Here is a 14535-nt window from a genome sequence, read left to right as displayed (position 1 = left end):
GTGAGGGTGTGGGGGGATGTGGAGGGGGGAAGGTGGGGAACAGTGTAAATGCAACATCTTGCACCAACAACAGCAACAAAAGAGCAATTTAGGTTTCAGGGATATCTACATTTTACATACACAAAATGCCAATTGACTCCTTCCATTGCCCCCACCCCTTCATCCATTCAGCTTTCCTCCAAATAATCTCCATTCCCTCTTTTATTCCAACTCAAATCTCATCGATTATGAGATAGGCAGTTTTACAATAAAATAAAACAAGAGTAATTCGACTGCCCGCAGTCGACGGGTATGCCTCCGCTCTCCCGCACAAACACTTGAGTATTGATATATTTGACCCTTGACCTTAAATCATATCCGGCCCAAAATCTAATCAGTTAATTGCCCTGTCTAACTTTACCTTTGTACTAAGTTTGATGAAATTCTATCCAATATTTGAGTTATGGTGCAAACAGTAAAATTTAAGAGTTTGACCTTGACATTTGACCCTTGACCTTTATCACATCTGGCCCAAAATGTAATCACTTAATTGCCCTGTCTTACTTTACCTTTTTACCAAGTTTGATGAAATTCTATAATTTGCTTTTTGAGTTATCGCGTAAACGAAAATCCGGATGGACGAACGGACGGATGGACAACCCGGAAACTTAATGCCTCTGGCACCCTTGGTGCGGAGGCATAAAAAAAATCCATTTATATTAATTTACCAAAATAAAACCACAACCAAATAATCGATTCAATTTAGGTTATTCGTTGAAAAACTTAACATCGTTAGAGCATGACTGTGAAGCCACTTCAATCAAATTCACTGATTAAATGATCTGGTAAATTTATCCTCTGTAATTCAACCAGGTACTTTAAGTTTTCATGCAAGTGCTGTGACACCTGTGCCTTTATCATTGAAAGTCACTGACCACCGATTATTATACTTCCACTCGCATTATTTTGTATCACATGCATTCGATTACAAAATCTACTTCTGGCTGATAATGTCCGTGAACACTTACTGGATATGAGAACTGATAGTGTGGATCTCGCCAATAACTCGACACTTCAATCTTACTGGGCATTTCACCAAATTAAAAAAATATATACCATCAGAGATGGGGAATCCCCCGCCATTGAATGAAAAAGGTCACACATTCCAGATAATGAGGGAGGTGAATTGGAAACAAGACACCGCTTATCTGATTTCAATTCCCATCATCTCAAAAAAGTTCCCCAGGGGTGAGGAACGTAGTAACCAAAAATAATTGAAATCAGATAAGCGGTTTTCCATTTATTACAAAAAAATTTTCTCAAGATGGCCGCCCCGGTCGCCATATTGGAATTGGCCACGCCTAGAATCAATAAGGTTCTTCCTTTTCAGGTGGTACATGTGTGACCCAAATTTCAAATCGATATGGCGAACAGTTTATGAGTTATCGCACTCGCAGCTATAAATGTTGACGCCTGGACGGACGGACGGACGGACGACCTGGGTGACAACAATATCCCTCTTCCGCCACGCGGCGGGGATAATAAAAAAAAACTACATGAAATTTCTCTTCATCGCGGCACAACGGACATCCAAAGATGCAACAAAACCTCATTTTTAAACTGAGTGCCCATTGGGATTGAGGAGAAGTTTTTGTTTAACCTTACTGTCGTTTTTGTATATGTGACATGTCATAGGTCTACAAGAGCTTCGCGTTACTTTTGTTGTTGGGGTTCTTGTTCGGGTCGATTTTGGAAATGTGCACTCATTGGTCGGACAGCTGCTGGACAACACGTACATCTGTTGTTTGACTCCGCCATAGCACCCAGACAAAAATTATATGGCTGCCATCTTGGTTTTCTGGTGGGCCGAACACATTAGGCCTGTAAGCCTCTGCTAATTATACATTGTTGGGGTTTGTTGCGTCAAATTTCTATTGACTTTATTTGGGTCGAGTGTTAATCATGATGAGGGACCCCAAAAAATAGAATCATACGTCGAATAAAAATTATTAGTAAGTAATCAAGCCCGTACGCACCTCCCGAAAACAATAACGTTACATATTTTTTGAACGGCCCCATATTGGGGTTAAACAATCTGTGACCGTGTGACAAATCAAATCATTTCGATAAAACTTACGAATAAACTCTTTTAAGAGTGATTTAAATGTGCGTTTCCCAATCGGCCCATTGCCGGATTTTTAAAGCCAATTCACTCACACTCAATTACGAAGTCCCATACATAGAATGACTACATACAGGTTTATATGAACAAAGGTTTAATATTACACAGAGAGCGGTAGGGCGACACACACACACACACACACACACACACACACACACACACACACACACACACACACACACACACACACACACACACACACACACACACACACACACACACACACACACAAAGTAAATTCCCTGTTTGGAATCACCATGAATGTTATCGATCTAATCTTATTCATTCACATGGGAACACTGGCTAACAGGGCACAAGGTTAATGAGACAGATTAGAGAATGTAATCTGAGCTGTGGGTAATGTTTGTTTTTAATTATCGGACACAGCTTTCACCACATGGACACATGGGACATGAGCAAGGATTAGGGAGTTGAGTGGACAGAGGTGAAAAATATGTCTTTTGTGTCGCAGGTTGTGACCACAGTGCGGTCATTCTTGTTTCTCTTCTGGTATAATATATATATATATATATATTTTTTTTTTAAATCAACGGTGCAACTTATTTTGCTACCACCCTCCTGCCTGTGGCTGGTCCCTTCAACGTTTAATTTGGTTCTTTAGATCTTTAATCCGATCCTTTTGATCTTCAACCCACGTCCAACCTATGCAAACCCTCTTTCCACACACGTGACCCTTGATTGTGTCTCTGATATTTTACCAATTAAATGCACAACACGATGGAGACAGTTTTCTATCACATTCATATATTTTTTTTATTTTACTCATCTAAAACCTTTCCATACACACCAAGAGTATAACCACCAGTTTTCAACTCGATGTACCCGGGGGTTCAGAAGTACATATAAGAAAAAGAAACAAATAAACAATTTGATAATTCCCCCACACTGGTTTTGATGTCTGTGTTTTTCATGTAGGGAATTAGAGCATTTTATTACTTCCACCACCGAAGGTGGATGGAGGTTATGTTTTCTGTTTTTCGTGAACAAGATATCTTAAAAAGTTGTGGACAGATTCCGACGAAATTTGGTGGAGAGCTTGGAAATGTGACACGGACGAAATAATTAGATTTTGGTGAAGATCTGAATCTGGATCCAAGAATTTTTTTAAAGTGATTCTTCACCATTGAGTGATACTGATATGGCTAAAACGATACATAGCATGATGTCTGAAAAAACAATGGACAGATTCGGACGAAACTTGGTGGATGAGTTGGTTAGGTGAGATAAAACAAGCCGATTGAAGTTTAGTTCAGGTCTGAATCCAGATCCAGTCTATAAGTGGGATACAAAACGTAAACTAATCAGCATGGTGGAGGTATGCACTCTACCGAATGGCCGTTTTAGCTAAGACTTGCAATACTTTTCCAATGGGAGCGGTGCTATACGACACACATTTACATGGAGAATTTGCAGCTTACATTCCACCCTGAACCCTCAGGGTTATTTTGTGATTTTCAACTCTATGGATCACTCAAAGGACAGTGGTTGACATGAGGTTCATTTATGATGAGGACAGAGCCTGTATTCTTAGATGGCTGTGTACTTAACTGAGGGATTTATACGCAGATGGCATCGAGTCATTGTCACATTGATGGGACAAGTGTGCTTGGTTAGCAGGGGAATACCTTAATAAAAAGGGAAAGTTTCAACCTCCACAACTTCGTTTTTGTAGAATGAGTCGACATCAACCTTGAACAACCCTTGAATATAAACATGGTATAAATTGTAAAGTCACAAAAAGTGCAGTATTTAAAACTCCATCCTCAAAATATTAAATCAACCTACCGTGAAAGGTTCGGCCAAAGTAGGAAATTTGAGCAGGCCACGATGGACCCTGCCAGGAAGTAAAACAGCACGGTGGTGATGAGGTGAAGAGGCAGGTGATGATCCACGGTGGATCGGGGAGTGAGGCGGCAGCCTCATGTCAAACAATTCTGGGCTGAGGCTGGCCCCAAATGTCACACGCTTTTTCTTTATTGGATGAAGGATAGAAGCAGGACTTGATTTTCGCGACTTGCGCTTCTTTCCAGAACCTTTGGAATACAAGATTAGGATGAAGTCTTGGGATATGGGAGGAAAAAAAGTGTGGTGACTCAAGAAGTTTGGAAAGTCTCATAAGTCTGTCGATGAAACACATCAGATAAAAAGCATTGGTGAAAGAATTGAAATGACAATTTCAATTACCATCGCTCCACAATGTTATCATCGAGTAAAAAATATTTGTTGTGGACAGTCAGTGTGAGAGAAAACACAAAAGGGGTCCTCTACATATTGCACACACAAAATATTAAATTTTGACCCACTGCATTCACAAGACTCATCCAAGATCAACCTCGTTTCCCCTCCCCACCATCCCTTTGACCAACCCTCCGAGTTTCCCCAAACACTTTCTCCTTTTATCTATATGTTGACATACTGGGAGATTGGTGGTACAATAAAATATTTTTTTAAAGATCAATTCAAGAATATCATATCATACTCAAACGAGATATGTCAGGAAAAAAAAAAAAACATGAAGGGATGGAATCCCCAAAAAACAACCAGAGTAGGAAGGAATGACAAGGAAGAAATGGCACCACAATCCTTTCACGGATTGCCATCACAGCATCGTTTATTTTTGTTATTGTTTGCAATAGTAATTGTATGAAGATGTTGATGTTAGAGGCTGTTGTAGATGTGTTGTGTGGCTTGCTGTTATGGTGTATTTTATGTGTTGTGGGACTGAGACGGAAAAATGTTAAAAGATGTTGTGATGGCAATCCATAAAAGGATTGTGTTGTTGTATCGTGATGTTATTCCTACCTTGTCCAGTTGTTTTGGGGGGGGGGGGATCCATCCGGACATGTTTTTTCATTTTATAAAGATGTTGTTTCCTGAAAAGTTTAATGCTATATTTCCTGATCTGGATGGCAATGACGTCAGCACCCAGTAAAATTATTTTGAAGGGTGTTTACATGGGGAACCCCCTGAACCCCGTCCTGCTCAATGATGCATCTCATACATATCCCGTCCAGTATTCCCGTCCCCTCTGTCTCCACTTTGACATTCTGCTACTCTGTTTTCCTTCACTTTTGGAGTCATGTATATATTTTGCATGCCAACATGGCAGAAAATTTTCTTCACTTCTTTCCTTTCTCTGCTCCTTCCCTAATATGATATCCCCATACTCTGATATCATCCCAATGTTCCTTCCCTTCTCTCACAAACCCCGCTCACCTCCTGTTTCTCCTACCATCCTACATTATCTTTTTTCCACAATTTACTCCTTACCAATGCATACATAAGAAAGAGATACCTCCATTGCTATATGTTGTGTCGCTTACACAGCCAATTAGCTGGAACACAGGAGTGAGATAACAGCCTTTATTCAATCTGCCATTTCCCTCTCCACGCTGCCTTTTCCATCCCCTCATGAGCGTCCTCTCGTGTCCAAAATCACATGAGCATTTACATTGTAATAACAGGACACAAGACTATCATCTTCCCTTCTTATTCCTTTTCTCAATGCTGGCATTTACAATTCCCTACCCTGTGTGTACATGTAATAAATAAATGCCTTATAGAAGTGTCACATGATCACATAAGGAGGAGGTACTGCACAATTTGCTTGATCAATAGTATGCATATAGTATATAGAAAAGTGAATTTAGAATGCTCTTTTCAAAAACCAGTATGACCTATAAACCTCAATAAAAGCATCCCAACATGTTAGGAAGTGAGGGCTTTAACCCCCAGTATATTCCATCGCTGGGTGGTTTGAAAGTGACTCCACATCTGATTATGATCAACATAGTGCAGTGGTCATCTGTGTCAAATTTCATGCTTTTAACATAAAATGCACAATTTATTTTACGATCTGCTGGAACGTAAGGACGAGTTCTACACTTGAGTTCTAACTATAAAAATTGTATAAAACCGGTTCAAAACAATCCCGACATATAGTCATGGCATCAACTTTTTGTATTTTTATGAGGACCCCTTCCCCCCATCAATGAAAGAAACAAAAATAAAATGTCTGGTATTTTGATCCCAAACCCTACAGACCTGAACTTTTTCCATTAACATTTGCCGTTGGAATTACTCCTTCAGTTGCAGGCAACGAGACAGCTGAATCGTCAGCTTCTGGCTCTTGAGTTACAATCCTTCCCCGAGCAACCGATCCCATGCCTGGCAGTTTCTGTGAGCTGCGGCGCTTGAAAAGGTTACGGCGCAGATCCGGGGTACATCGGGATGGCGAGGGTGTCGAGATATTTGGCTCCTGCAGGAAATGAAGATTAGAAACATCATGAGAGATTGCACGTGCTCAAAGCAAAAAATTAAAGAGGGTATTTAAATGGCTATCAAAACATGAGGATCGTCACCCAGACATGGTCACCACTGAATACAAAATACTCAAAAGCTGCTCTTTACCCCAAGGCTGACTTGGTGTTGTTTGGCATGGTCATTCTTGTGTATACCACGCAGACCCACAGGTGACCTTTGTTTGAATCTCAAGGTCTTCAGAGAGCCTTTTACGAACAAACAAAAAAAAAAAGAGAAAGATTATGATCATGGTGCAACAAAAAGCATCTTTCACCAGTCACTCTGCTGTGATTAATAATAACTAATGTTAAAGCCATTATTTGACCTGGAAGTTGCGTTTAAATGGCAGCGTAATGTAAGCAGATAAAATGTTTTTTTTTTTAAAAACATGGATTTGCCTTTGTCGTGTCGCTAACCATGACGGGATTCTCGAGAATTTGAATTCCGACCAATATTAATTCAATGATTCAAATAGGATCATGTGTCGATCATTCTCACCAAATCAGTATTAAAAAAAAACACATTCAGTTGGAATTATTGCTTCCACTATATAGCATATAAGAATTAAAAACTGTCCATTTGTCGATGTTACTCTAATGTACTCAATCAAACTGGCAGGAGTTGACTCAGAGCTTTCAGCAACTCATGACGACGATGGACATCAATTTTAATCAGTGTCGACTTTAAAGATCTCACCACGTTTCTGTTTGCAAAGGAAGCGTAAAATGGGCCAGTACCAAGGAATGGTTAAAAAAAAAACAAGTCTGAAGACTACAATGGTTCACGAGCGGTATTTGAGGATGTAGATTGTTTCAGAAGTCAAGGATGAGACAATGTGATAATTTTGACCAAGTTATAAAAATGACCAACATGATGTGGTACGAGTGACAGGTTATTAGCTGCAAAATGTCGAAAACCCGGTTTCGTTCAACAACGTTCAAAATTTACCTTTGCATAACCTTTAAAGGTCACAAAACAATGTTGTGGACATTAAAATAAGGAAACAGGATACGTGCTATAGCTTATTGGAGTTAGTTTGTCGAAGAAGGTCAAAAACCCAGTTCGATTCCCACAACTTTGAACTTTGTGGCCTTTAAAGGTCAAAGGTCAAGGATTATGACCTTTGGTGCAAAACTTCCTCTGAAACATTCCAGGAACAATATAACGTCATATAGGCTATATGGCATTTCGCACTCCTCGGATTATCCATACTTTGATGAAATCGGCGTAAAAACAAATTTGAAGGGGGCGCCACGGGCAAGGTGTTCGAGATAGAGCAAAATGGTTTCAAGACTTAAGGTGGGGAATGACCTCAAGATTATGCATAAAAAATATTATCAGCCTAGCTCTCAAAGTTTGGGCGGTCGTATGATTTTTATGTCAAAATTCACAATTTTCTAGGTTTTTGACCTTGTGACGAAAATGAAAAATCAGATGACAAGTTTTAGATAATTCATTTTGCTATTCAAATACCGAAGAACCCATTCCATTCAGTCAATTCCCTAGGAGAAGATAGATTTTAAATCCGACAACCCCCTAAAAATGGCTATTTTTTGGGAGTGGCTCCGCCCACAATGGGCGTAGCACACCTTCATCCAGGAAAACACTAGACATTGATATTGAACACATAACCAAGTTTCATCAAGATCGGATCAAAGTCCACGGAGTTATGCTCTGGACAGACAGACAGACACACAGACAGACAGACAGACATAACGAAAATAGTGGTCACTCTGGCTGGCGCTCGTGAACCAATTAGAGTCTGGCCTCTCCTCTGCCATATTATCCTGCACACGCGAAGCGAGAGCGAAAGGCGAGGTTAAGCAATTTGTTCACGTCCATCCGTCCGTCTGTCTGTCTGCAAGCCTAAAGGCCCGGTCACACCTTGACGTTTTAGCCAGCGATGGCAACATATTAAAATGTATGTAAAACGCTGGCTTACGTTGAACTTTTGATGTTTTTTTTTTTTTTAAAGATTCGGACGTATTCATAGCGACTTGGTCTTATGTATAACACATTGGTAACGGACACAGAACGTTTCGTTGTGTTATAGATAACTTATACCAACGAATGCTGAACCTGTTGTCGGCCTACACAACCGATGCCCAACGATAGTCCAACTTAGGCATAGCGCGTTGCACGCATCGCCGACGATGTCGTGATGTAGCCTATTAAAAGGCTGACGCACAACGATTCGAATCATAACTGCCATAGAAATGGAAGTGTCAACATCGCGGTCACACCTTGGCGATCTTGCCAGCGTATGCCGACCTAAGAAAAATGTGTCTAAAACGTTGGGGCACGTCAAATACGGTATGAGTAAGTTTGGTATACGTGAGTAGAACGCTAAAGTACGCTATCATACGTCGTAGTAAGTAGAGTACGTCAAGAAATTTTAAACATGTTCAAAATTTTTGGACGTACTCGGCGTATGACACACGTTCCGCATGCGATGGGGATAAGTTTTACACACGATATGTGGACGTTTACACACGTCCACAAAGGCTACTTATAAGCTACTCATAAGTCGAAACACATCGCGGTAATGTCTTTTTTACGCGAAACTTATTTCTAACTTATGTTTGACGTGCTTTGAACCAATTCTTTACGTAGTCCCAACACACATCGACGTATGTAGACGTATTCCAATGACGTCTTCCGGTCGACAAAAAAAAATAAATGAACGTGTTTCTAGCTTACAACTGCCATATAAAGACGTGTTCCCAGCGGTTTTGGGAATTGGTATATAAAAATGCTGCTCATAAAAGGGGAACCCAACAGTGTTTTCAAGTCCTTTTTGAGTCGATGTCCATGTCAGCAGTAACAGTATCAGTATTAGTATTAGTATTAGTATTAGTAGTAGTTTGTTCATGTTGGCACTAGTAGGTGAGTGTGAGGGGGAGGGTGTGGGTTATGATGGATCGTCCTTGCGTCCGCGTGTCCACGGGTAGGAGACATCTTTTCACCATTGTTCGAAGTTTTTCGCGGCTAATTTTTTTATGGGGCTTTTTCAACAATGAGCTATAGCTTGTTTTTACGATTTAGGTCTATTCATAACGGGTTGGACAAATGCACAATGAACTAATAATGTGCATAGAGCGTTTTGATTACTTATAGATACGATATACCAACGAATAATTATCTTGAAGCCGGCGTTCACAAACTATGCCCAACGATAGCCTAACTTATCCATATCGTGCGGCAGTTTATCTTTGCCGGTGACGTAGGGTTTGCTATTCATAGGCTGCCACTCAACGATTTAAAAGGCTGCATCTCCACTATTGAAAGTAGACGCTTGCGCTCAACATTGGATTTTTTTTTACACTCAACGACTTTTAAACGGTACCACTCAGCTATTTTCATTGTTTACAATGAACGATTTAAATTGCTGTCACTCGCCTTTGTTTTTTGACGCTGGGGTTTTGAAATTTGAAGCGTTTCTTCTGAACGTGTTAAAACACTCAAACTCGACTATTTTAAATAGACGCTGCCGATGGACAATTGGAATCATCGCCAAGCTCGACATCGAAGTGTGAACATCCTTGTCATGCCGAAGAAAAGTTTGAAGAATGCTGCAAATAAGTGTCCTGGCCGTGGCCGTGGACGCTGACGCAAGGACGATCCATTATACCGATGTCTTTCAGCCTATGAGTAACTTAAAAGTAACGTCTGTCGATGTGTGGCAACGATCGCGTAACGTGCCAACAACACGTTAATCATAGGTTAGAAATAACTTTCGGGTACGCTAAACATTACCTCGGCGTGTCTCAACTTATGATTAACTTACAAGTAGCATGTGTTGACGTCTGTCAACGATCGCAGACCGTGCATACAACTTGTGGCCAGCGTAGCGGAATGTGTGAGTCATACGCCGGCATACGTCGTGAAATTTCAAGCATGAAAAAATTTGAGGACAACCAAAAAGTACAACGTTTAAAGCCAATGCACAACGACGTATGGCAGTGTTTTTCAGCGTGCTCTCAATGTTATCAAAACTTACCCATAACGTATTCAACGTGTGCCAGCGTTTTAGAAAAAAAATTCAAAAATCGGCATACGTTGGCTAAAACGTCAAGGTGTGACTGGGCCTTAAGTTTATGATCGAGGAACAATTTATTTAAATTGAGTGTTAGATTTTGAACACAAATCTGTAAACAAACCTGCCGTTTAACAGTACTTTGTCTGAATTTGTCCCGATCGCACATGCATAGAGAGGAGTGAGACAATATTTTCACTCTGTCTGCCTGCCTGGCAGTCAAACAAATTGAAAATCATTCCAAACAGGAAACTTACTGTTATAAAGGACACAAACAACAGGCACAAATAACTAATGTATCTGTTCGATAGGGTGATGGAATAGACACTGGGTAAACGGCGGTAAATTCCAGAATAAATTTATTTATACGACCTTTACAATATTTATTTTATTTAAATTGAATTATATACTTGAACACTGTTGAACACAAATTACCTTCTAAATACTTCCAAGAACCCCCAGTTTCGCAGTACTTGGACATGTTCTACAAGGAGGGTGTATAATAAGGGTGGTGTACAAGACTGCTTCAACAGCGCTAAACTTCCAGAATTTTTTTCAACGATCGTTAAAATCATGGTTTTATTTAAATTTAAGTACATACTTGAACATTGCGTGGGGAACACTCAGGAGCCAGAAGCCGGTTCTCCTTCAAAACAATTGTCTCGTTTTGCATGATGTCTAGTGGACGGCTAATTAAGACCTGCTGCCTCAGCTCAGTATACAGCTCCCCGAAGAAGGAACCCGAAGATGGATCCTCTGGCCCACAAACCTCTTCATTGGTTTCAACACTGCTATGAACTCTCTAGTTTAGTAACATTATTCGAGCTTGCCAATTTGAGTGCAAACATTTACTTCTTGCCAAAATACAGCTACTGTCACCAAAATAATGAAGCAAGATGGTGGGTGGGGGAGGGAATTAGTATGGTGTTGCATTTATCCTGCACACAGTGCTGTACTGCACTCTCGCTCTCTGGAAGTTATTGTAATGGGGGTGGGGGGTTTTACGGGGGAGTATATTATGTTCAGTATGACATTTATGTGACGTACTAGGGTGCAAGATGTCGATGTGTATAAAAAGGGCAAATATTCTTCCTCTTCGTCCATGACCTGATATCAAAAAGGGCTGGACATCACATGGGGAAAGTGGGGGGGGGAGTTTTGCACAGTGCAGGAGGCACGCTCAGCTTGTGCGGAGTGGCTTGGAGGGTACAGGGGACGGCTGGCACAGGATGCCACACATAGAGTGCCAGTAGAGAACAACTCGCAGAGAACCCAGAGAGGAACAAGGAGTCCCAAGATGGCTCACACACACTGCATGAGCTGGGACGCCACATGAGGAGGGCACAGACAGCATTGGGTCAGGTATTGTACAAGGCACAGTGGTTCTTTACCTGGTAGTCTCACTCCTTCCCTCATTCCATCCCAATTTTTCACCTTTCCTGCCATTATATTTTCCTCCGCTTTCCCTCCATCCTTATGCTTCCCCTCCTGCTTGTGGCCTTAGACAAGGCTAAGTATAGGGTGCGTTTTCAGTTTAGTGTGTTTGGTATATCATGTTGACGTCTTCTTTGGGGCTCCTTCCGGAATTGTGTCCGAAGATAAAAGGGTTTGAGCGATTTATTTATTCGGTCAAGCGAAGTCGAGCGAGGTCAGGGCAGTTTATTCCTGATACATGAAACACCCTGCAACCCATGCCGACAAAAAAAGACTTTTTGGAATGCCAGCCGCCCTTTTACATCCAATCGCCATGCAACGTTATTAAAATAAATAAATAAATAAATCTCCAAGGGTAGGTGCTCCTATATTGAAAGGTTAATGTGACTTGCTCAAGCAGTTGTGGAGAAAATAATTTAAAAGCAAGTGATGGTAAAAAAGTGAGAGAGGAAGGAAAAAAAAAAGTGTGAGCCTCGGCGGACATTCCACAACACCGTCAAAGATGGTTGTGGATGTCGATGACGAGTTAAAGTCTCTCAGCTCCATGTATTTTGGATCATATATTTATGCTAAAGTCATATTCGGGGAGGGGGGGGGGAGGATTCTTAATTTCCTGCCATTGCAACTAATAATAATAATAATAATAATAATAATAATAATAATAACAATAATAATAAAAAGACATGGGAAATATCAAGTAAACTTCAGGTGCCTAGGCCTCAAGCCTCATATTGAGGCACTAATTCAACTAGTTTGGGCAGAACATCTCTGTACGTGAGAGAAAATGTTCACATTATAGCACGGACTGCCCCAGTAATCATGTTTACTTCTTTCGAGCTTGTGCTGAAATCAAGATCACAGGAAGCAAGGCAACATTGAATAATTAAATTTCTGGTCAATGAAAACAACGTATGTTAAAATTTAGACGAGTGGTGGCACAGTATGGTGACAATTGCCTGTCAAAGACTTCGGTATCGAACTTGATTCAGATCATTTTAAGATGGATGTGAAAGTATGTACAGAACAAACCGCATACTACAATACTTGCTACCTTGATCAACTATGCAACAAACAAGTGAGTTGAGCATGTTATCTTGATTGAACAAATTATTTATCCCATCAGTTGAGAAGCAAACATCAGTGGTGATTCTCTCATTGATATTTCAGTGAAGACATCATTCCAGGTCGAATATGAACCACCGTCATACAAAAACGATTCATCAGCATCACGGGCAACATAAAAATCCACAACACCTACCCATCGAATTAACACCATCGGTTGTCCCAGAAGCATCACCACATTCCTTGACATTGGCGAAAACAGCAACTTCCGAATTTAGGTTCACATCATTTCCCGATTGGACCTGCGTTTTTGGCGATGCCTGATGAACTGGTGCATCATGCTCATTCGGCTGATTCCAATGGGTGGAGTAGTGGCGCCCACTTGGCGGGCCAGAAGGGCAGACCTCACAAATCGGCCGGTTCTCCTTCGAAACAGTTGTCTCGTTTTGCGTGATGTCTGGTGGACGGCTAACCAAGACCTGCTGCCTCAGCTCAGTATACAACTCCCTGAAGAAGGAACCCGAAGATGGATCCTCTGGCCCACAAACCTCTTCATTGGGTTTCAAATCTCCTGTAAGATCAAATACAGACTTCAGTACAAGTGCTGTTTTCCTCATCAGCTCAAGCATACAAAACAATATTGCTCCCTTCAAATATATTTTTTAACATTATACTATATTGTGAATGCTTTTTCAAGATATAAAACTTGCAAAACTGGTGCTGTAAAGTTCCATCATGGTTTAACACAAAAGTTGTAATTCAAGTGAAGTTTTCAACTCTTAATGCGGATGCTGCTTTTACTGCTACATTGTGATCATTATTCCCAAACATGGAAGAAAATTCAGCAGCTCGTGCCATTCACCATTGTGGCTGACTGAGCAAAAACTTTCAACATCATCCCCAACTCAACGACAGAAGATGGACACTCACCTTTCATCTTTTCATCAAATGCCTTCAGCGCAGAAATCTTCAAGATCCGATCCTGAACAAGATAACAACACTTCATCGAGACTGTGCTTTACCTTTCTCCAAACAAGGCACTTCACCAGATCAAAAGATAATAATTCCCAAAGTTTGGATTTACATTTTCTCTGGATGAAAGCACACAGTACCACCATTTACAGCTTTGAGGCCAAAGTGAGACATTTCCACCTGAATACGTCGATCACACATCATTCAATTGTGATTCAACTCGTGGAACGTGTATGTTTATAAAAGATAAACTTGCAATTCATGCTTGGCACCACTCAGTGTAGTTTACTGGTGTAAAAATAAGTGATGAACATTCTCTTGTGAAAGCCAATTAATTTTTTTTTTTTTTTTTTTTACATACATCAATGCAAGGCTCATGGAGGAGCTTCGACACAAATCACATGCAGGCCAAAGACAACAGTAAATATGAGTAGTTTTACATGAATTGACTGACTGATGTACAAGACTCTTTTACAGAACGTTGGTTCTGCCAAAGCAGTTTCTTGGCCGATGGTCATGCTGGGCGGTTTGCCATCCCTCTACCAGA

The 14535-nt window shown here is 40.7% G+C and overlaps 1 protein-coding gene and 1 long non-coding RNA gene across 4 annotated transcripts in view; one reads left to right on the top strand and one right to left on the bottom strand.

The window, feature by feature from the left end:
• LOC147032281 (uncharacterized) overlaps positions 1-14535 on the bottom strand; it is a 96514-nt gene that overhangs the window by 38356 nt on the left and 43623 nt on the right. For both annotated transcript variants that reach the window (XM_085869737.1, XM_085869738.1), the window contains 5 exons: positions 13947-13998; positions 13213-13587; positions 6593-6690; positions 6227-6440; positions 3968-4215 (listed from right to left, as the gene is read on the bottom strand). In XM_085869737.1, the coding sequence (XP_085725863.1) occupies positions 3968-4215; positions 6227-6440; positions 6593-6690; positions 13213-13587; positions 13947-13998 (987 nt within the window). The remainder of the gene's footprint in view (positions 1-3967; positions 4216-6226; positions 6441-6592; positions 6691-13212; positions 13588-13946; positions 13999-14535) is intronic.
• LOC147032282 (uncharacterized) overlaps positions 1-14535 on the top strand; it is a 76464-nt gene that overhangs the window by 23570 nt on the left and 38359 nt on the right. The gene's annotated exons all lie outside the window — the stretch shown is intronic.

The sequence above is a fragment of the Eptatretus burgeri genome, chromosome 2, assembly GCF_056783735.1.
Source record: "Eptatretus burgeri isolate ZD-2024b chromosome 2, Ebu_testis_v1, whole genome shotgun sequence".
Classification (NCBI taxonomy): domain Eukaryota; kingdom Metazoa; phylum Chordata; class Myxini; order Myxiniformes; family Myxinidae; genus Eptatretus; species Eptatretus burgeri.
This window is presented reverse-complemented; position numbering and strand designations above follow the sequence as displayed.